The 22,688-nt window shown below is 58.5% G+C and overlaps 3 protein-coding genes and 1 pseudogene across 15 annotated transcripts in view; 2 read left to right on the top strand and 2 right to left on the bottom strand.

Moving 5' to 3' along the window:
* Positions 1-22,289, top strand: part of SEPTIN9 (septin 9) — a 214,791-nt gene extending 192,502 nt beyond the window's left edge. For all 11 annotated transcript variants that reach the window (XM_050764269.1, XM_050764271.1, XM_050764270.1 and 8 more), the window contains 9 exons: positions 4,971-5,162; positions 9,991-10,119; positions 10,714-10,795; positions 11,196-11,333; positions 13,235-13,352; positions 14,303-14,398; positions 14,666-14,762; positions 18,985-19,036; positions 20,202-22,289. In XM_050764269.1, the coding sequence (XP_050620226.1) occupies positions 4,971-5,162; positions 9,991-10,119; positions 10,714-10,795; positions 11,196-11,333; positions 13,235-13,352; positions 14,303-14,398; positions 14,666-14,762; positions 18,985-19,036; positions 20,202-20,337 (1,040 nt within the window). In that variant the 3' untranslated portion in view covers positions 20,338-22,289. The remainder of the gene's footprint in view (positions 1-4,970; positions 5,163-9,990; positions 10,120-10,713; positions 10,796-11,195; positions 11,334-13,234; positions 13,353-14,302; positions 14,399-14,665; positions 14,763-18,984; positions 19,037-20,201) is intronic.
* MXRA7 (matrix remodeling associated 7) overlaps positions 1-22,688 on the bottom strand; it is a 1,130,960-nt gene that overhangs the window by 780,615 nt on the left and 327,657 nt on the right. The window lies entirely within an intron of this gene.
* Positions 1-22,688, bottom strand: part of JMJD6 (jumonji domain containing 6, arginine demethylase and lysine hydroxylase) — a 1,042,475-nt gene that overhangs the window by 741,855 nt on the left and 277,932 nt on the right. The window lies entirely within an intron of this gene.
* Positions 20,584-22,289, top strand: LOC126939282 (proline-rich protein 2-like; annotated as a pseudogene). The gene has a single exon (XR_007720323.1). The product of XR_007720323.1 is annotated as a proline-rich protein 2-like (transcript).

The raw sequence follows: 22,688 nt of genomic DNA, 5'->3' as shown, positions 1-22,688 counted from the left end.
CATTTGAAACCAGAACCAGAACCAGAGCCCCAGGCCCCTGACTCTCAGCCGTGGAGCCAGGAGGGAAGCTCTGCATTTTGCTTTGACTGTGGGGTGACCTGTCAGTTACTGTCCAAATCAGAACCTTTCTGAGAGTCAACGTGGGTAGTGGTGATAATTAGTCTGGATACCCGAAAGAATGGAAAGCAGGGACCCAGATAGATCCTTGCACACCCGTGTTGGTAGCAGGGCGAGGCCTGGAAGTGCAGTGGGGATCCCAACGGGGCAGCTGCCGTCGTGCTGGAGCCCACGGTCTATGGAGGGGACACAGGTGTTAACCACATATCACAAGCAGGAATGTGAAATTTCAGGGTAGTCAAATTCAGTGAAGGCCTTGTGCTGGCCTGGCCACTTATAGTGGCATTTCAGGAAAAAAATCACTCTGTGGACCTCAGTTTCTCATTAGTAAAGAGTAGGTTGGACTGGAATTCTGTACCATCCAGTATAGTTGCCGTTTATGAAATGTGGCTATTTAAATTTAAATAAAAATAAATAAAAATTCCCTTCCTCAGTTGGACTAGCTCAGTGTCCAGTGCTCAGAAGTCCCTTGTGAACGCGTTGTGGCAATTCCTCAAAAAACTAAAACAAGAACCACCATACCATCCCATAATTCCACTTCTGGGTATGGATTCAAGAGAATGCACAGCGTCTTAAAGAGCTAGAGGTATTTGTACACCCACATTCATAGCGGCTCTGTTCACAGTAGCCAATGGGTAGAAACAACCCGCATGCCTGTGGTCAAATGAATGGAGAGATCAAAAGTAGAGCAGGCTGGGTGCGGTGGCCCATGCCTATAATCCCAGCACTTTGGGAGGCCGAGGCAGGTGGATCATCTGAGGTCAGGAGTTCGAGACCAGCCTGACCAACATGGAGAAACCCCATCTCTACTAAAAATACAAAATTAGCCAGGCGTGGTGGCGCGTGCCTGTAATCCCAGTTACTCTGGAGGCTGAGGCAGGAGAATCGCTTGAACCCGGGAGGCAGAGGTTTCGGTGAGCCGAGATTGCGCCATTGCACTCCAGCCTGGACAACAAGAGCAAAACTCCGGATCAAAAATAAATAAATAAATAAATAAATAGGCCGGGTGCGGTGGCTCAAGCCTGTAATCCCAGCACTTTGGGAGGCCGAGACGGGCGGATCACGAGGTCAGGAGATTGAGACCATCCTGGCTAACACGGGGAAACGCCGTCTCTACTAAAAAATACAAAAAAACTAGCCGGGCGAGGTGGCAGGCACCTGTAGTCCCAGCTACTCTGGAGGCTGAGGCAGGAGAATGGCGTGAACCCAGGAGGCGGAGCTTGCAGTGAGCCGAGATCGCGCCACTGCACTCCAGCCTGGGCGACAGAGTGAGACTCCGTCTCGAAAAAAAAAAAAATTAAATACATAAATAAAAAAATAAAGGGTGGAACATACAAGGAATTTGACTCAGCCATAAAGAGGAAGTTGTGATACCTGTGACAGCACGAGTGAACCTTTAGGGTATTACACTAAGTGAAATAATTTGGTCACAAAAAGGCAACCCTGTAGGATCCACTTATACGAGGTCCCTAGAGTAGTCAGATTCAGAGAAACAGCAGAATGGAGCTTGCCAGAGGCTCGGGGGATGGGGCTGGGGAGTTGTTTAATGAGGACAGTTTGTTTTACAAGATGAAAAAGTTCTGGAGATTGGTTACACAACATTGTGAATGTACTTAACACCACTGGACTGCACACTTCAAAAAAGTGACCGTGGTAAATGTTATGGCAATTAAAAGGAAAAGTCACGTGGCCAGCGGCTACCACGCTGAGCTGCGCAGGCCTTGGACAGTGTCGTGGTCACAGACAATGGAGTGGCTGGTCTTTACCATTCTTTCCAGCCGCCCGAGCACCATGGTGTCCAGGGGCCAGGCCCCTGGTGGCTTTCTGTGGAAATCAAAGTTTTAGTTCACAAAAGTGTCTCTGGGTGTGGGGTGTCTGCTTCTCCCACTTGGGGTTCCCGAAGGCAGACCCCAGAGCTCACCTGGCCAGGTAGGAGAGTGAGGCGGGCTTTGGCATTGCTCTCTCTCTGCCTGCCTGCGGGCCAGCTGGGGCCTGCAAGGCCGCCTGTCGAGGGAGGGGTCGCAGGAATGACTCTCACCTGTGCAGAAGGCCAGCCACTGCCCTACGTCAATGGCAAAGATGGGGCTCGGCGGTGTTTTATGATTATTTCTCAAGCAGGGCCCCTGGCGGGCAGGATGTTTGGTTTGACTTTCTGCAGAGTGCTGGTGCCTGGGGAGGGGCCCAGCTGCAGCAGAGGCCGCCCCTCTCTCGCTCTGGGCCCCAGGGGCGTTGGGGGCGAGGAAGGAGAGTTCAGGGGGCAGCACCTCCCCCCAGGCCTTGCTGGGGAGGGTTGAAGGATGCTGGGGGGAGGTGGGGGTGGGTAGGGGCTGGTCTCAGTCCCGGGCAAAATGACTCTCAGACCCACAGGCAGATGGAAGCAATTTTCGGTCACGTGGGTCGGGGCTGAACTGCTGCCCCGCAAGGCAAGGCCCCATGTCTGGCTCCAGGAAGCGGCCCCGAAGCCACATGGTCCGGGGCCAGATGCAGGCTGTGTCTTTGTTTATTTAAAGGTTCTGAAAGCCCAGGGGAGAGTATTTCTGAAAGGGGAGCAGAAGCAGGAGCAAAGCCCCAAAGGCTTCCAGGCTGCATGGCCTGGGGGTCGGGGCACGTGGGGGCACAGAAAGAGGAGATCTGGCCTCCAGGTCTGCCTGGGGGTATTGCTGTCAGCAGTGGAGCTGTGTGGACCCCCTTGGCGGTTCCCAACAAGGAATGATATTGTTCCTTTGTTCCCCCTGTTCCATAAGATAGGAATTCCTGCGCCCCGTGGAGGCTGAGAAGACAGGGAGGTGCTTGTGAGGATAAACCAGGCCCCAGTTTCTGGCTTCCAGAGTCTTTTCCTCTCTCACCTCTGATGCCTCAGGCCTGGGGAGTCTCCCTCCGACACCCTCTGACCGCTCCAGTGAAATAGGCTGAGGGGGATGGCTGGAGGCATCTGGGGACGGGGGTGCAGCCAGGTGGGGGTGCTCAGTGAGCATTTTTTGAGTTCGGTTCTTGCCCAGCAAGTGGAAGGGCAGTTGAACTGAAGTCTCCCCTGGCCCCTCCTGGCCTGGAAGCCTGCCTCCCGCCTTCTGGGCAGGGTGAGGAGTGGGCGTGGGCCGCCTGCCCGTCACCGGGGATGTGCCCCCTGCAGCCTCCCACGCTGTGGCCCTGGCTCCCACGCCGGCTCCACTCCCCTGTGGCTGTCCCTGGTGGGTGCCCACCCTTCCCAGGGAAAAGCCACTGCCCTCCCCGAGGGCTGGCAGGAGAGGCCCTGCCTGGGAGCACGCTGTGTGGTCCCTGTCTTAGCGCAGGATGCCTGAGGCCAGATCCTCCTTGGGAGGCAGGATGGGGCGAAAGTCTCCCGGCAGGCAGAGCAGGGCCCAAGCAGGGAGGGGGCCCAGAACAGCAGCAGCCCAGCCTGCTTGGGAGCTGAGGGCCACCAAGGGCAGCTCCTGCCTGTGGGGACTAGCGGAGGCACCGCCTCTGTGACCAGCGAGTTGTCTGCACCCACGCGCATGCACCAGTGAGTGTGGCGAGTCTGCGGTGCGCTGGGACCTGGCCCGTGTGCCCTCCAGCCAGCCCTGGTGGGAACCAGCCCCATCCTGGGAACCCCTGGAACTCCGCTGCGTGGGAGGATCCAGGTCTTTGGCAGGTGCCTTCTGGGCGCCCGCCCCCAGCCCCAGGCCTCTGACCCATGTGTGGAGTCTTAACAGCAGCCAAGGCAAGGCCGGCGAAGGGACCTACAGACAGAAGACGCTTGAGTGATTTCGGGAAGTTCAGCCCCACGTGCCCCACAGACCTGAGAGTAAAACTTGGTCCTGGCCTGTGGGTGTGCAGCCCGCGGGTGCTGGCCAGGCAGACAAGATGGCCGCCTGGGTCAGTCCAGGGGGAGGCAGAGGTGGACTGGGCGCCCCCTCCCCTCCATGCACCCAGGGGCAGCTCTGCACCCAGGTACCCGCCCTGCACCCAGCACTTTTCCTTCCCTCAGGACTACTGGCTCGTGGTATGGGATTGAACACACAACTCCATGGGGACGTACGCTGGTTCTATCCCCCTTTCTTGCAAGACCATCCATGGAGACATGGGAGGTGGGGACAGATGCTGGTTCCATCCCCCTTTCTTACAAGATGGGGACCTGGGAGGCGGGGATGGATGCCGGTTCTATCCCCCTTTCTTACAAGACCGTCGTCTATGGGGACGTGGGAGGCGGGGATGGATGCCGGTTCTATCCCCCTTTCTTACAAGACCGTCCATGGGGACATGGGAGGCGGGGACGGACGCCGGTTCTATTCCCCTTTCTTACAAGCCCGTCCATGGGGACGTGGGAGGCAGGGACAGACGCTGGTTCTATCCCGCTTTCTTACAAGACTGTCCCTCCTGCGTCTTGGCTCCCGGGTCGGCCTCTAAGGCCTTTGAGTGGCAGCAGGTTTATCTGAGTGGAGGTGAAGGAGAGGGCCAGGTCCACCTGGGTGGCTGGAGGCCGTGTGGAGGCCGGGAGAGGAGAGCCCCCTACACCCTTGTCTGAGCAGCCCTCCAGGGTATAGAGACAGGAGTTTAGGGTCAGCCCTGCCTTAGAGCGGAGGGGGCCCCCAGGTTGGCACAACTCCTAGAAGAGGAGATGGAAAAGCCTGGCCTTGGGAGTCTGGGGATGGAGCTTTGCTGGGGAGGCAGCATGGCTGCAGGATGGTAGCTTTTTAGAGGACACCATGGCCAGGGGCATCCACCCTGGGGAATTCTCAGGGGTCTCCTGGGCAAGTCGCTTCGCCTTTCTGAGCCTCAGTTTCTCCATCCAAGGCTGGGTGTGACATCCACCTGGCAGGTGCCTGTGTGTGAGGCCCTGTCTCGCTCTAACTCCTCTGCTCTTCCTTCCCCAGCCACTGAGACGGCTCCTAGCTGCGTTGGCGACATGGCCGACACCCCCAGAGATGCCGGGCTCAAGCAGGTGCCCGCACCACGGAACGAGAAGGCCCCGGTGGACTTTGGCTACGTGGGGATTGACTCCATCCTGGAGCAGATGCGCCGGAAGGCCATGAAGCAGGGCTTCGAGTTCAACATCATGGTGGTTGGTGAGTCCTCGCCCCGCCTGCCACTCAACCCATGCTAGAAACCAGCCTCAGCCCCCAGGGCGGGTTCACAAGCCTTTGGGCTTGGTCTTCCCTTCTGTAAAACAGGGCAGCAACCCTGACCTCAAGGACAGATGGCCAGTGACATTGCGTGTGCGTGCTGCGCCTGGGAGGAGCCCACAGCCTCCAGCGGCTCCTCAGAGGGGCCTGTCCTGCACATGCAGGGCCCCTGAGATGACTTTGGGGAGCCCAGGCCGGCCTGGAGCAGGTCCTGATGAACGGTCACTGCCTCTGAGCAATGACATCAGCCTGTGCAGAGAGTTTCTGTGGCAGCTGTCCCCTCACTGTTGCTCCAGCCTGGCCCTCCAGGCTCCCCGCCGCAGCCTGGCTGGAGGCTCCCCAGCAGCCCAGCTTCAGCACCTGCCCTGGAATTGCGGCCTCATGGCTTCAACACCCCCGGTGGCCCTGGAGAACTGGAGGTCACCACGGGAGGTCGTCGATCAGTACGACCTGGGCAGGGTGAGGGGGCTGGGCTGGAATCTACAGTGGGCTGCCTCTTGTTTCCAAAGCCCCCCAGGTCCCATTCAAACCTCACAATGACCCTGTGAAGGGGGCGTCCCGTTTTCCAGGCAGACACGAGGTGCAAGGAAGGCTGCTGAGGTTCCTTAGCTCACAGGGCAGAGAACCGCAGCCACCGTTTTGACTCCCAGAACTGTGTTCTGCCCACTCCATGGGGTCCAGGGAGGGGTCTGGGGAAGTGCCCCCACCAGCTCACACCCTCAACAAAGGTGAGCTTGTGGGGTTTCTGTAAGGTGTCTGGGCACCTTTCAGGCCAGGCCTGTTTCTCTAACTAATGCCAGCTGTGCATGCCCTTCTTGCGCAGCTCTGTGGGTGCAAACCCACACCTGCCAGCCCGATGTCTTTCTTTCCTCTTCTGCACTGACCTGGGCCCTGGCTCCCCTGGGGTCTTGGTGTCCTCTCTGCTTCCTGTGGCCTCATGGGACCTGGCTGCTCGCGGCCCCACTGTGCTCACAGCTGCCTGGAAGCTGGCAGCCTGCTTCAAGGGAGGGTGGAGGTATGGGGTCCCCTCCTGTGGCCCCCACCCTGCTCTGCCTGTTGTGGGGGACATGCTTGTACCCTGAGAATTTAGGGCTGCCTCCCGGGAAGACGGCTAGAGAGAAAGAGAGGGGAGAGGCCCAAAGGCAGTGGCCAGGCTGGGACTCACCTCTGTGGGCTGGGGAGGGACTGCCCTGCTCCCTAGCCAGGGACAGGGTGAGAAGGACCTGGGAACCTCTGGGTCCCAGCCATGGCACAGGCCTTCTTCCAGAGCTTTGGCCCCAAGAAGAGGAAGAGGCAGCCCAGCAGCCCTTGCTGCCTCCTGTGGCTGCCACTCTAACAGCCTTGCCCTCCGGGAAGGGTGCCCAGGAGGCCTTCACCTGTCTAGGCCTCTTTTCAACCCTGAGAAGAGCAGTGGTCCTGATTCCCCCCAAGGTTACTCCCTCCTGGTGATGCTGAGTAAAGAATAAGACATGGGGCAGCTCTGCTCTCCTCCCTCCTCCCTCTTCCCTCCTCCCTCTTCCCTCCTCCCTCTTCCCTCTTCCCTCCTCCTTCCTCCCTCCCATAGCAGCCATGCCCACCTGCAGAGATGCAGGCAAGGTGGAGGGACACCTGTTTGTAGGTCCACAGACCCCAGGGAGAATCCCAGCTTTGTCCTAACTCAGTGGGGTGAAACTTGTGTGTCTTCCCCCAGCTTCTCTGTGAGCCTTGGCTTCCTCATCCATAAAAAGGGATCATCCTGTAAAATGAGATTGAGCAAGCAGGCCCCAGGCAGGGTCCCTGACAGGTTGTGGTTGTTCAAGAAGTTACAGCAGTGGTGATGGTGGTGGTGGTGATAAGGATGATGGGGATGGTAGTGACAGTGATGATGATGGTCGTGGTGATGGGGTGATGGTGATAGTGGAGATGATGGGGTGATGGTGATAGTGGTGGGATGGTAGTGGTGATGTGGGTGATATTGGTGATTGTGATGGTGGTGGTGGTGATAAGGATGATGGGGATGGTAATGACAGTGATGATGATGGTCGTGGTGATGGGGTGATGGTGATAGTGGAGATGATGGGGTGATGGTGATAGTGGTGGGATGGTAGTGGTGATGTGGGTGATATTGGTGATTGTGATGGTGGTGGTGGTGTTGATGGGGTGATGGTGGTAGTAGTGATGGTGATAGTGGTGGGATGCAATGGTAGTGGTGATGTGAGTGTTGGTGGTGGTGAGGGGGATGATGGTGGTGGTAGTGGTGATAGTGGTGGGATGGTGGTGGTGATGTGGGTGATGGTGGTTGTGATGTGGGTGATGATGGTAGTGATGGTGATGGTGGTGATGGGGGTGATGATGGTGATGGTGATGATGGGATGGTAGTGGTGATGTGGGTGATGGTGGTTGTGATGGTGATGATGGTGATGATGGTGATGGTGGTAATGGTGGGATGGTAGTGGTGATGTGATGATGGTGGTGATGGGGGTGATGATAGTGGTGGTGGTGATGGTGATGATGGGATGGTGGTGATGGGGATGATGGTGATGGTGGTGATGGGGATGATGGTGATGGTGATGGTGATGGTGGGATGGTGGTGGTGATAGTGGTGATGGGGATGATGGTGATGGTGATGATGGGATGGTAGTGGTGATGTGACGATGGGATGATGGTGGTGATGGGGATGATGGTGATGTGGGTGATGTGGTGGTGGTGATGGTGGTGGTGGTGATGGGGATGATGGTGATGGTGATGGTGGGATGGTGGTGGTGGTGATATGGTGGTGGTGATCAGGGTGATGGTGATGGTGGGATGGTGGTGGTGATGGGGTGATGGTGATGGTGGGATGGTGGTGGTGATGTGTGTGATGTGATGGTGGTGATGGGTGTGGTGATGGTAGTGGTTGTGGTGGTGTTGATATGGATGATGGTAGTGATGGTGATAGTAGAGGTGATAGTGATGAGGGGGATGGGGATGACGGTGGTGCTGGTGGTGGTGATTTGATGACAGTGGTGGTGGTGATGAGGGTGACAGAAGTAGTGATGATGACGGGAGTGATGGGATGATGGTAGTAGTGGTGATGGTGTTGTGATAGTGGTGCTGATGGGGATGGTGGTGATGATGAGGGTGATGATCGTGATGATAATAATAAAAGTAACAATAATAAAGGGGTACACTTTAAAGTATCCCAGTTGACATCTTCTAGATCTAAGGTGTCGTGGCTGGAACATTGACATAACTCCTGACCTGAGCTTGGCCAGGACACAAACCTGGTGGACAGAGAGAGATGGGCAAGGAGTGTCCGTCCTTGGGCTACTAAACAGTTCAGGCTGGGGATTCTCAGCACCAGCCTTGGCCTCCTGAGAGTCCACACTTTTCCTAGAAAGGTGTTATCAAAGTCAGAACATCGATGTAATTTAGGGTGTTTTGTTTTTTTGAGACAGGGTCTCACTGTTGCCCAGGCTGGAGTGCAGTGGCATGATCTTGGCTCACGGCAACCTCCACCTCCCAGGTTCAAGTGATTCTCATGCCTCAAGCATGCACCACCATGCCCAGGAGACAGGGTCTCACTCTGTCACTCTGGAGTGGCAATGATCCTAGCTCACTGCAGCCCTGCACTCCTAGGCTCAAGCAATTCTCCCACTTCAGCCTTCTCTGTAGCTGGGACTACAGGTGCTCACCACTACACCTAGCTAATTGTTAACATTTTGATGTAGAGACAGGGTCTCGCTCTGTTGCCCAGGCTGGCCTTGAACTCCTGGGCTTAAGCAATCCTCCTGCCTCAGCCTCCCAAAGTGCTGGGACTATAGGCGTGAGCCACCGCACCTGGCCTAGGGCGTTTTTTTTTTTTTTTGTGCTTGCTAGCTTAACCCAAGGCAGCTCTGTGCCAGGTAAAGCAATGGGGCACCGAGTCTGGAGGGGTGTGTGTGTGTGTTATGTGTGAGTTGTTCGTGTGTGTTGTGAAAGTTGTGTGTGAGGTATGTGTGAGAGGTGAGTTGTGTTTGTGTCGTGAGTTGTGTGTGTGAATTGTGTGTGCGTGTGTGTGTGAATTGTGTGTGTGTGTGTGAGCTGTGTGTGTTGTGTTGCCTGTGAATGCCACTTCCTCATCCTTGTTTGTCTCAGTCACCTGTGGACTGGCTGTCCACACACACAGGCACTGTCCCTTGAGTGGCACCACCCTGCACATGGCCCCACAGATCCCATGGGATGTGCGTGAGCCTGCCTGATGCTCACACCAGCTCCGCGGGGGAAAGGATTGTTTATCCCATTTTGCAGTTCAGGAAACTGAGGCATGGTGAGGTCAGATGACTTGCCCAGTCCCCAGCCAGTCAGGGAGGAGCAGTTTGAACACCTGAGGCTGCCCTGGGTTTGGTTCCCACCACCCTGGTGAACTGCAGGAATCCCGGCCACCTGGTGCACCCCAGGCAGCCCTGGGCTCCTCCGTGAGCCTGGCCTCTGTCCCGTCTAAAATCTGAGCCACCAGGAGACCTCCTGCCCAGAAAGCACAAGGGGCACAAGAGATGCCTCCTCTCCCAGGCCTGGCTCACCTCAGGAGAGGACTGTGGCCTGGGTTGTGCTGGCACCAGAGCCCGGCTGTGTGGGTTTACACAGTCACTGGACACCTGGCTCGAGGGTGAAGTCCGCGGGTGCTGCTTGGCAGGGGTATTGCCGGGCGGTAGCCCAGACACTGCTGAATCTCAGGCTGGGGAGCCTCGTGCCTGGGTGGGAGGGGCCCCACGTGCAGACCCTGCTGGCCTCTCTGGAGAGACCCCTGACCGGCCTCCCATCCTCTCCCCAGGGCAGAGCGGCTTGGGTAAATCCACCTTAATCAACACCCTCTTCAAATCCAAAATCAGCCGGAAGTCAGTGCAGCCCCCCTCGGAGGAGCGCATCCCAAAGACCATCGAGATCAAGTCCATCACGCACGGTCAGTGGCCGGGGCGGGCTGGGGGTGCGGGACGCCCCTGACTTCCTGGAGCACAGGGGTGGGGGTCAAGTCCATCACGCACGGTCAGTGGCCGGGGCGGGCTGGGGGTGCGGGACGCCCCTGACTTCCTGGAGCACAGGGGTGGGGGTCAAGTCCATTACACATGGTCAATGGCTGGGGGCGGGCTGGGGGTGCAGGACGCTCCTGCCTTCCTGGAGCACAGGTGCTGGGTGAGGGTGCCCAAGTCAGGCAATCCCAGGTCCCCAAGACAGGGACTCGCTGTGCCCACCATCCCCGGCATGTTGAGTCTGGGGCTCTGGCTGTGAGGGGTCAGCGTCGCGGACCCCTGTGGGCCCCGTCACACCGAGCTCCCTGCAGACAACTGAGTTTTCCACCAAAAGTCATGGGTGAGGGATGCCCAGGGGCACCGTCACCGGCCTGTGCCCTAGCTGGCTGAGGAAGGCTATTAATTTCCCAGTGTCTCCTTGGTTGTCATTGCTGCCTACCTGGGGTTGCCCCTGGGTCAGTCAGGCGTGGGGTGTCTGTGAGGGTCCTCCGCCTCCCCTCTGACTCTGTGCACGTGGCTCGGTGCAGATATTGAGGAGAAAGGCGTCCGAATGAAGCTGACGGTGATTGACACACCAGGGTTCGGGGACCACATCAACAACGAGAACTGGTGAGGCCCCTCCAGGGGGAGAAGCACTAGCAGGGGCTTCAGGGCTCCCTGGACCCCACCCAGAGTCAGCCCTTGGGGCTCCCCAGCCCACGGGGTTGCAGGACCCACCTCCTGGGACCTGACGTGCTGCTAAAGTCGCATGTCTCAGGGGTCTGAAAATTCTGGACCAAAGCAGAATTACCTGGGGAATCTTGCTGTCCCCAACTCACCTCCTGAGGCCAGCCTGGGGAGGCTGGTTTGGGAGGTCGAGGATAAGGCTGTGGCCTCTCTGCTCAGCAAGCCAGACCTCCCAGGGCGTGCATTGGCAGGTGGGGTGTTGGGCTCTGAGTCCTGGGAATGGGTAACCTGCTTGGGGAGGCGTCCCATGTGCCCGCTGACTCGTCCCCCATCCCCCACGCAGCTGGCAACCCATCATGAAGTTCATCAATGATCAGTACGAGAAATACCTGCAGGAGGAGGTCAACATCAACCGCAAGAAGCGCATCCCAGACACCCGCGTCCACTGCTGCCTCTACTTCATCCCCGCCACCGGCCATTCGTACGTCCCTGCAGTGTCGGCGTCCTCATGCCGGGTGCCCTGGGTTCCCTCTGTCCCCTGGGGCTCCCCGACAGTGCTGTCTGCCCTGTTGCTGGGCACAGAGGGGCCGAGTCGGGGGCCGTGGCCACCAGCTGTGAAGTTGGGGGTGTGCCGTGTCTGAACCTCCAAAGCCTCACTCTGATCCCTACACAGCATCCTGCCCAGTCCCCATCCTTCAGCTGTGTCTTGGGGAGGGAGCTGAGGGTCAGGCAGGCCCTGGGCTGTTCTGGAGCCTGGTGGTCTGTGTCCTGCCTTCTCAGGCCAGGCTCTGGCAGGTGGAATGGGAGCCCCCAGTCTAGCACCCTTAGCGGTGACCTGACCTTCTCGTCTGGGCCCTGCCTCATGGGACCCCTCGGTGGGTTTGGTGCGTTCTTAGGCGGGAAGCACAGAGATCAGTGCTGGCCCCTTCCAGGGCTGCACGGGGCTGCTGTTGGCCTTGGCAAGAGCCCTTTCTTCCCGCTGGCTCTGTCCGCACCTGATGTCGCCCCCAGAGGTCTGCAAGGGTGGGAGGCTGTGTGTGCCCTGGCAGGCGGACCCTTTGTGGCCTCACAGACCCTCTGTCCTCGGCTTGCTGTGCACCCCCCGCCAGACACCTGTGGCCCACCCTGAGCCAGGGCTGGGAGGAAGTGGACCCAAGGCCAGCAGGAGGGGCTGGTGGAGGCAGCCGTGGGTGGCTTGTTGGCGTGGGTGGGTGAAGGTCCTTCGCACCTGCTGGCCCAGACGCACGTCCCTGGGTGGAGGAAGTCCAGGGGTTTGGGGAAACCCATACTACGTGGGCAGCAGGTGCAGGAAGGAGCCTGGCTGGTGGGCAGCAAGCCTCGACCAGAGTCTGTGGGAAAACCCAAGCCTGAGTTTTCGAGCCCACCCTCTGGATCATCCCCTGTGGGCCGGCAGGAGTCCATTCAGGAGCAGGGCCAGCTTGCTGCCCACAGGCCTCTCCTGAACTGAACATCTACCCTCCCAGGGCAGAACGGCCCATCTGGGGTCCCGTGGTAGCTGTTCCAGCTGCTCCAAGCTTTGCCTCAGCTGAGGCTGATGGCAGGAGGCAGAAGCCCCTCCTGATGCCAGCTGGGCAAGCCAAGGATGGCGGGCAGTCTCTGGCACTTCTGCCACTCCCCAGCACTGACCCTTTGGCTGGGACACCAGCTGGGCATGTTTCCTGGTCCCGCCCGAGGCGCCCAGTCCCATGAGGCAGGGGCGGCCCTTGGTCATCTCTGCTTAAACTTCTGCCCGGAGCTGGATTCTCCGCAGCCATGTCTGTGACTGACTTATTCTCACTGTGGGAAAAGCTCTGCTCCAGATCTGGGGAAGACAGTGCTCCAGTTCCAGGGCCCTGCCAGCCCCTGCCACCCACAGCTTTCCCCACATCGGACCCCAGGCTCACTGGGGCCAAGCAGGCAAGGGGAGCAGCCCGCCTGGTGCAGGGGGAGCAGCCCGCCTGGTGCAGGGGGAGCAGCCTGCCCGGTTCCGGGGTCACCGCACACTAGTGCTAGCTTCTGTTTCTTTGGCCTCTCCCCTCCCAGCCAAAGCCCCACGGCAAGACGGCTGCTGAGCCAATGGCAGCCCCTCTGTGTGGACACGTGGGTGTGTGATTGTGACTCCAGAACGCATGGACGAGGGTGCTTGGAGCTGGCCCTGGTCTGCCTGCCCTGCACAGTGGTGTCACCTGTGTCTGGGAAACACCCTTGTCCTTCCTCTGCCCCACACTCACAGCGTGGCCAACTCAGCCCGGGGCCCCGTCCTTGCCAGCAGGGACCCCCGTGAGCCCTGAGCCAGCACCTGAGAGCGTCGACATCTGCTTGGAGGTGGGTGGCCCCCCCTCGCTCCCCCAGATGAGCCTCATGCACATCCTTCTGCTTCAGCCTCAGGCCCCTGGACATCGAGTTTATGAAACGCCTGAGCAAGGTGGTCAACATCGTCCCTGTCATCGCCAAGGCCGACACACTCACCCTGGAGGAGAGGGTCCACTTCAAACAGCGGGTAGGGTTCCGTCTCCACCCACCCCAGCCCTTCTGCACAGCCTGGAGACGCTGCAGGCCTGGCAGGGGCCACCCAGTCTAGAGGAGTCACATGGTCGGGAGACCGAACCGCCGGTCACTCTCCCAGCGGGTGGCTGGCCTGGTGGTCCCTGGCCTGGGTGGCTGCTGGGGGCTGACCCTGAGATGGCCTCTCCAGCTCCCCCATATCTCAAAAGCAGCTTTGGGGGAGGGCCCATTCTCCAGCAGATTCTCTGGGGGGGTTTTGGAGAAGGCCTGGACCAGGCGGATGGTGAATCTCTCTTTCAGGGAGTGAGGCCGAGGAGGGGCCGTGAGACATGGCCCACCTTGTTTTTTGTCTTTTTTTTTTTTTGAGAAAGGATCTCGCTCGCTTGCCAAGTTTGCAGTGCAGTGGCGCAGTCATGGCTCACTGCAGCTTCCACCTCCCAGGCTCAGTCATCTGAGTAGCTGGAATTACAGATGCATACCTCCACGCCTGGCTAATTTTTGTATTTTTAGTAGAGATGAGGTTTTGCCATGTTGCCCAGGCTGGTCTCTAACACTTGGGCTCAAGGGATCCTCCTGCCTCAGCCTCCCAAAGTGCTGGGATTACAGGCATGAGCCCCCTCACCCGGCCCTGCCTGGTTTTTATTAGATGGAAGAGAAGTTGGGCCAGGCGCGGTGGCTCACGCCTGTAATCCCAGCACCTTGGGAGACCGAGGCGGGCAGATCACTTGAGGTCAGGAGTTTGAGACCAACTCACCTGCAGCTGCCCCTGCTCCCCCCGGGAGGCACAAGAGTTGGAGGTGATTGGGGTCACAGACCCCCAGAGCCTGCCCTTGACCCTGAGCCTGGGGCAGCTCAGTGTGGAGGTCATGTGGCGGCAAACACCGGGGGCGGGGGGCGGGCAGAGCTTGCCACAGGGATGTGCCCAACTCTCTCCCTCTATCCCAGATTACCGCAGACCTGCTGTCCAACGGCATCGACGTGTACCCCCAGAAGGAGTTTGACGAGGACTCGGAGGACCGGCTGGTGAACGAGAAGTTCCGGGTGAGTGGATCCACGGGGATGTTCTTCCCAGGGGACCCCCAGTTCCTGCTGAAAGGTGTGGTGGGGGGAGGTTTGGGGGACCTTAAGCCATGAGATGATATTCTTGGGGCCAGAGAGCACTGAGCCCGGGTGTCTGTACCTGGTGCTCTCAGGCTGAGGCTCTCGTTTTTGGGGGACCCCAGACTCAAGGCAGCTCCTCCCAGGGGCCCAGGAAAGGGAATGGCCTTCCCGCACATGTGTAACCAGCGCCATCCACCCGTTCCCCAGGAGATGATCCCGTTTGCTGTGGTGGGCAGTGACCACGAGTACCAGGTCAACGGCAAGAGGATCCTCGGGAGGAAGACCAAGTGGGGCACCATCGAAGGTACTCGCTGCGGGCGCCAGGGCTACAGACAGACGGGAAACAGTCCCTCTGCTGACTCAGAGCCTGTGGGCCACGCCTGAGCCGGGGACGAGTGGAACCTCAACCACTGCATTGCCCCACCCAGAGAGAGGGGTCTCCTCGTCCCCACTCAACCCTTGGGAAGTGAGAGGGCAAGTGGCCTGTGCGGGTGCCTCCACCCCGGATCTCTCCCCGGGCAGGGAAGGATTCGGGGAGACAGGAGCTGGGACGGAGGCTGCCAAGTTCTGGGAACTGGTGCAGGCTCTTTCACGGGCACCTGTGTGGCCCTGGACAAATCGCCCAACTTCTCCGGGCCTAGAAAAGGGGTGGGCCGTAGCTCTGTGAGCCAGATGGACCCTCGGACCCTCACCCTGCTGAAGTTCCTGGGACCCTCACACCTTAGTCTCTCGTGGCTGTTGTAACCAATTAGCACAAATGAGGGGCCTTGAAACAACACAAATGTATTTTCACGGTTCCCGAGGCCAGAGGTCCAAAAGCAGGGGCTGTTTCCTTCTGAGGCCCTGAGGCCCAGCCTCTCCCATGCCGCCTTCTTTCTGGGGGCTCCCAGCACTCCTGGCTGTCTTGGAAAGGCATTACATGCTCTAATCTCTGCCCCATTGTCACAGGGCTTTCTTCCCGGTATCTCTGTCCTCTCCCTCCTCCTCTTTTTTTTTTTTTTGAGACAGGGTCTCACACTGTCACCCAGGCTGGAGTGCAGTGGTGCAATCTCAGCTCACTGCAACCTCTGCCTCCTGGGTTCAAGTAATTCTCCTGCCTCAGCCTCCCGAGTATCTGGGATTACAGGCATGCACCACCACACCTGACTTAATTTTTATACTTTAGTAGAGACAGGGTTTCACCATGTTGGCCAGACTGGTCTTAAACTCCTGACCTCAGGTGATCTGCCCACCTTGGCCTCCCAAAGTGCTGGGATTACAGGTGTTAGCCACCGAGCCCAGCCTGTTTCCTCCTCGTTGTAAGGATGCTTTTGGACTTAGGGCCTAGACTAAGTGGATGATCCCATCTGGAGATCCTTAATGAATCTTTGAAGAAAGACATTTTCCAAGTCAGGTCACAGTCATGGGTACCAAGGCCTGGACCTTGACCATATCTTTGAATGGATGGGAGCCCCAGGTGGGGGGGCCACAATTCAACCCCCTCTTGGTGGTGACACCCCGGGAGGGATGGGCCCAAACGTTTCCTGCGCTTTCCTCTCTCTGCCGCTTCCTTTCTCATTAGAATGGAAGAGGGGGAAGGTGCAGAGGGAAATGGAGCAGGAAAAGCCACCTTGTTCTGGAGAGCACTTGGCTGAAAGGCCCAGTAGCGCAGGAAGCACAAGTCTCTTAATCTTCCAGGGCCTCAGTTTTCATCATCCACAAAGTGGGTGCAGTGTGCCAAGATTTTAGTGAGTTGAGAGACTGTCCCAAAGACCATGAGAGCTTTTTGGGAAGCTGTTGCTCTAAGAAAATGGTCATAATGACAATTATCAGGAGGCATCAAACGCTCCTGTGCCCCTGGCTTCAATGAGTTATCTCACTTCATGCCAAGAGCTCCCCGCACCCACCCTCCTTGCAGAGTTGAGGAGGTGCTGTGAGCAGAAAACCTCCCAAGGGATCCAGAACGGGAGGCAGCTCTAGAATCCACAGCTCCAGCCCTGCACCAGACTCCCTCGAGATGGGAGTTCATGCCTGGAGGAGGGTGTGGAGAGGCACTCGGGCCTTTTCCCCTGTCTGCCCTGCTCCCCTACCACCGAGCCTGCCCCACCCACCCCGCAGGAGCTGCCCAGCAGGGTGCGGCCTGGGTGTTTTCCAGTATCCGCCTGTGATGTCAGGCTGGCTTGCCTCCCCTTGGCCCCTCTGCCTGCAGTTCCTCTCTTCCTCTCTGCCCAAATAATTCTTGCTGTTTAGGAACCTTTTTATGAAAGACAGGTTTAGGAGAGCTCGGGATGGATGGGCCTGAGATGGGCTGGCTGCTTTGCTATGGGCGTGCCTCTGCTGCACCCTGGTGACCAGCCTTGGGTACTGCAGGTGGCTGGTGACGGAAGCTGTCAGGAAATGCACAAGGCTGGGGTCCCTGCACCTCTCTGACCTGTGCATTGTTGCGCACCACTGGCTCCAGCTGAGGAACAGCCTGGAACCTGTCAGGACAGTTGTGAGGTAGTGGGGCCCACATTCCAGCAGTCTTATATGAGGACCCTGGAAATGTGCCTTCAACACTGATGGGTTTTTATATCGGGGCCCCGTGAGTTCCTAGCTGACCTGACACCCGGGCTAGTAAGGGCTCTGCCTCATTCTTGCCTCCCACTTGGTGAACAGCACAAGATGCTGTATCTTTGCCATCCTTAGAAACCACCCCAAATATTGTCAATAGAAATGTGGGGTGTAATTAATCACGCCATGAACTCATTTAATCCTCATGTCCCTGAGAGGCGGGTGACGTTATTATCCACATTTTATGGATGAGGAAACTGAGGGAATGAGAGTAACTTGCCCGAGCCAGGGAGCAGCGATCACACACTGCAACTCCAGCCTGAGAGCTCCATTCTTCCTGCCGGCTCTCGCTGCCCCTCAGTGTTAGATGAGAATGCTGCTGGTCAGTCTGCAGGAGGTTCTAGTGTGGACACCGCCCTACATAGGGCCATGGCAGGAAGGGTCTAGGCAAAGGCAACTGGCGTAGCACTGAGAGCACTTGAGGACTGGGCAAGGTGGAGGCCCCGGCCCTTCCTACTGGCCTACCAAGTGAAAACCAGACATTTTTAACTTGGGGAAAAGCCATATGGCTCTGTGATGGGGCAGCCTGGAGCCGGGTGTATGGGTCCTGAATCCCGCTCCAGCCTTACGAGCTGTGGAACTCAGACAGACACAGTTCTTGCATTCTCTATACCTCTATACCCCATTTTTTTTTTTTTTTTTCTTTTTTTTTTTTTTTTTTTTGAGACGAAGTTTCGCTCTGCTGCCCAGGCTGGAGTGCCGTGGCGCGATCTTGGCTCACCGCAACCTCCGCCTCCTGGGTTCCAGTGATTCTCCTGCCTCAGCCTCCCAAGTAGCTGAGATTACAGGCACCTGCTACCAGGCCCGGCTAATTTTTGTATTTTTAGCAGAGACGAGGTTTCATCATGTTGGCCAGGCTGGTCTCGAGCTCCTGACCTTGTGATCCACCCGCCTCGGCCTCCCAAAGTTCTGGGATTGCAGACGTGAGCCACAGCACCCAGCCTCTATGCCCCATTTTCATCAGATAATGGGGATAACAAAGGAATCATGAGAGACACTTGCAGGTGTGTGAAGATGAAATTCATCACACGGGAGGGCACCGGTGTCTTTTTATTTGCCTTCCTGCCCGGCTCCGCACCTCCAGTGATGCCATTCACTGCCTTCCTCGTTAAAAGGCCTTCTGTTGTAACAGTTATACGTGCCAGGCACTGTGTGTTCATGTAGGAGTTATGAAGCACAGCAATAAAATGACCACTTTGAGATGGCCACCGGCTCGAGCCCGAGGGCACTTGTGGGCACCCATGTGCCCAGTCTTTCCTCGTCCCTGAGAAGTGACCACTGTCCCGAGCTTGGGCTTGTGTGTGTTATATGAAGTACACGTGTCCCTGAGCAATGTTTAGCATTGCTGATTCTTGAGCTTGTGAATGGTCGTCCACAGTACGTAGCCCCTGTGTGTGTTGTCCCTGTGTGTGTGTGCTCTGAGCGCAGGCAAGGTGGACGGGGCTGTGTAGGTAACACCCTGTGGGCCGCAGGTTTTCTTTAAGATCCCAGCTCTGATTCTTGCCTCATCCCATTCCCAGCAGCCCAGCCCCCCTTCCTGTCTTCAGGCCTCTGCTGGGACGTCCTGCTCTCCCTGGTCACCCCAGTGGTGCAGGGAACCGGCGCCCTGGCTTCTCCACTGTGGCTTCCTCCCATGCTCCTATTTGGCCTGGTCACTGTGCCATCTCCCATTAGCCAGGAACTTTCTGGAGGGCAGGAGCTGAGCTGTCCAGGAGCAGGAGCTGATACTGGTCACCCCAGTATCCCCCAGACTGAGAGCAGTGCCAGGTGTCCTATACTCAGCCGCAGAGCAGGCGGTTCCCCTGCCTTCCTGCCCCTGGGGCGGCCCTCGGGCTCTGCTCTTGGCACTAGCATTGCTGGGCAGGGGGAGAGAGGCGGGGTCCGGGCAGAGCTTCTCCACCAGGACATTAAAGCCCTCCTGTCTCCTCTCCCAGTTGAAAACACCACACACTGTGAGTTCGCCTACCTGCGGGACCTTCTCATCAGGTGAGAGACAGCGGGCTGGGGTGGGGCTGACGGCTCATCCCTAAGAGGCCCTACAGCGGGTGGGGGCAGAGGGTGTGGGGCTGAAGCCCTGGGCAGAGTGGGCACGCCCTGCCACCTGCCTGCCCTGTCCTTGGGAAGATCTTGGAAGCCCGTCTTCTAAAAAGAAAACCCACTGGGAAATGAAGCAAGCAGTGAAGGTCTTTTTTAATCCCCGCGAAGTTGGCTGGATGGGAAGGCTGAGCTTTGGTCCACTGTGGCCCGGCCCGTTAGAGCTGCCCGGTGACCACTAAGGGCCCAGTGAGGCCTCACGTGTAGGCCCCGTCGGCAGCATGGGATGTCTCCAGCTCCGACCCCAGTGGCCTCTGACCCCTACCCCTTTCACCTGGCTGAGGCTTCTTGGCTCCCTTGAGTCCGGGCAAGGAGGGGAAGCCCCATGAGAGAGGGTGCCAGGTGGGTGGTCCCTGGAGTGTGAGCCCTGGCCTGGGCAGATGAATGGGGTTGGGGACCTCCTGCCAGAGTGCCAGGGGCTCCTCAGTTCTTCCTCAGCAAGCAGGTGGCACAAATGATGGGAATGTTATCAAGAGGAGGGGCCTCCAGGTTGGCAAGGACAGAGGTGGGGGGATGCCGGGAGCCGTTCTGCCGTCGTGGGGAGACTGGGCTTTCCAACTTCCCTCCAAAATATTCCTCCTGAGCTGCAGAGGAATGAAAATCTGAGTTCAGGACTTTTTTTTTTCCTGGGGACAAGGGCAACTCAGCCCTTTGCCACAGGCCATAGCCCTGGAGGCCGGCTGTCACCCACTGCCTCCTCCCTGCCAGCACCCTGGACACCGGCCTGGCGCAAGAACGCTCCAGCCCTGTCCCTCTGAGTCTGTGCACTGTCCCTGGGCCCTGGACCAACCACAGGGTGGACCCAGAGGGAGACACATGCATTGGAATATGTGTGTCCTGACCGAGTCTGGGCTTACCAGGGGGACTGACCCTTCCCCCCAAACGTGTACCAGATCTGGTGCAACGTGGTGGGCCTGGGGGACCCCATGGGGAGCCAAGCAGTGGGGATGGGGAGTGGCAGGGGGTCAGGCGGGCCTGAGTCTGAGGCAGGCTAAGCAGGGGCCCTGCCCCGCTGGCCCCGTCCCCCACCTCACTGACCCGCCTGCCCCCGCACCAGGACACACATGCAGAACATCAAGGACATCACCAGCAGCATCCACTTCGAGGCCTACCGCGTGAAGCGCCTCAATGAGGGCAGCAGTGCCATGGCCAACGGCGTGGAGGAGAAGGAGCCAGAAGCCCCGGAGATGTAGACGCCGCCTTGCCCACCCCCGGGATCCTGCCCCCAAGTCTTTTCCGTCCCCCCCAGGCCCTCCCACTGCCCCATTTTATTTTATATGATTTTCTCCATTTGTCATCATTCCCCACCCCTTCGACATGCTGCCAGGAAACAAGGGAAGGGGCCTCCCTCTGAGTGAGTCAGTGATGAGCTCGCAGCTTCCCCAAGGTTGTGGGGAGGCTGTGCTCGAGCCAGAAGCAGGGGTGAGAGCACCCACTGAATTGATGTGACCCTCCGTCCCCAGGCCTGGCTCCCCGAGGGCTCAGAAGAGCAGCTTCGGTGTGCAGATCATCCGTCCGTGTGGGCTTCTCAGTGCCGGGGGCCTCGGGGTTGGGGCCAGGCCTCGCACGTGCCGAGAGGCTGGGTGGGCTGCATGCTCCCCTCCATCCCCGTCGGCCCCGTCCCCTGGAGTGTGTCAGAGCCCAGGGGAGAATGGAGCCCATCGGGGGCACCTGGACCCCCGCCCACCACGTGGCGTGGCCATCACTCAGCCCCCACCCCCGCCCTGCTCCTAAGGGTAGAAAATCCCAGGGTCCCCTGCCACCGGCTGCCCAGCCACCCCAAGCCCCGTGGCAGCCGCCCGTCCTGGAGCAGAAAGTGCCTTTATCTCAGCCATCCTCAGGCGGCTCTGCGGAGACAGGCTGGAATGAGGGAGACGTCTTCATCTCCCTGCCATCCCCTCTCATGCCACCCCTCCCACAGGGCTGCAGGTGCTGCTGATGCGCTGGGATGTGATTGAGGATAAAAAGGAAGGAAAGATGACCCCCACCCCCTCATCCCCCAGTTTTGAAAAGGTCCGAGCAAGTGAGTCTGGTGGAGGAGCTGAGGGAGGGAGCCATGGAAGGTGCCAGAAGGAAGGCTGGCGGGGGCATGTGTGGGCAGTGGCTTGGGCTGGTCAGAGTGGCCTGAGCTGCCCGGCGGTTGCCCTGCCCAAGTGACCAGGGAAGTGTGTGTGTGTGTCCACGTGTGTGTCCGTCTGTCTGTCTAGTGTCTGGGTTTGGCCCAAGACTGGGCTGTGGTTACATTAATACCCAGCCAGCCACCCCCGCCACTCCCCCCTCCTGGCCCAGGCCTTGCTGACTCTGTGACCTGGGGAGGTGGGAGGCCAGGCGAGCCTGACCCTGTTGTCCTACCCATGCCTGGGCCCCTCCCCTCAGGGCCCATGGTAACGAACCCCTAGGAAGGAGAGACCGGGTGTCAGGGGTGCACAGTCCACAGTGAGCTGAAGAGCGAGGTTTCATGGCAACATGGCCCGGCCCCTCACCCTCCGTCCCCACAACAGGACCCGTGGGGCCTGCCTTTGCAGGGCACAGATGACCAAAGTCCCTTCCTGCTTCCTGTTCCCTGTCTTGCTCTGGGGAGAAAGAGGGGCCTGATGAGACTCCACACGGGTAGACACATCACCAGGTGCATCTGCAGGCCCCGGGCTGGCTGCTTGCAGCCAGGAGAAGGGCAGCGGGAGGGAGCGTGCGTGTGAGTGTGAGTGTGAGTGTGTGTGTGTGTGTGTGCGCGCGCGCGCATGGAAATCCGGGCATTGGATGTCTGACTCCCTCCCCACCCAAGCGAGGAAGGACCCCTCACCACCCCCATCGGCGGGACAGTTTACTTGCCAACTTGCCGTGTTTTTGCCAAAACCAAGATTTTGAAGGAAATGAGTGGCCAGCGCCAGGGCCCAGGCCATGTGGCCTGCCCAGCCTCAGCGTCACTCGGTGGCAGGGTGGGGTGGGGGGTGGGCAGCAGCATCCCAGCCTAGAGACGCTTCACTTTCCTTCTCTGTAACCAGACTTTGAGAAATTGTTCATTTCATCAGGCTCTGTTCCTCAATGGCCTTTTGCTACGTGCCTCCCAAGAAATTTGTCTCTTTTTGTATAAATGACAAAGTGTTGAAAATGTATTTCCTGAAATAAATGTTTCAAATGCAGAAACGCAGAAGGCTCCTGAGTGACAACGTTTCTTCTGCTCCTGGGGCGCGGTTCTTTGGGCCTCGGGACAGGTTCGGGTCAGCTGCAGGTGGACGAGAAGCGTGGGCAAGAAAAGGTAGGGCAGGCGCAGTGGCTCACGCCTGTAATCCAGCACTTTGGGAGGCTGAGGCAGGTGACTCACAAGGTGAGGAGTTTGAGACCAGCCTGGCCAACATGGTGAAACCCTGTCTCTACTGAAAATACAAAACTTAGCTGCGCATGGTGGTGTGTGCCTGTCGTCCCAGCTACTTGGGAGGCTGAGGCAGAAGAATCACTTGAACCCTGGAGGTAGAGGTTGCAGTGAGCCAAGATCACGCCACTGCACTCCAGCCTGGGCGACAGAGCAAGACGCCGTCTCAAAAAA

Source organism: Macaca thibetana, chromosome 16 (assembly GCF_024542745.1).
Source record: "Macaca thibetana thibetana isolate TM-01 chromosome 16, ASM2454274v1, whole genome shotgun sequence".
Taxonomy (NCBI): domain Eukaryota; kingdom Metazoa; phylum Chordata; class Mammalia; order Primates; family Cercopithecidae; genus Macaca; species Macaca thibetana.
Note: the sequence above shows the minus strand (reverse complement) of the source record. Positions and strands in the feature narration are given on the sequence as shown.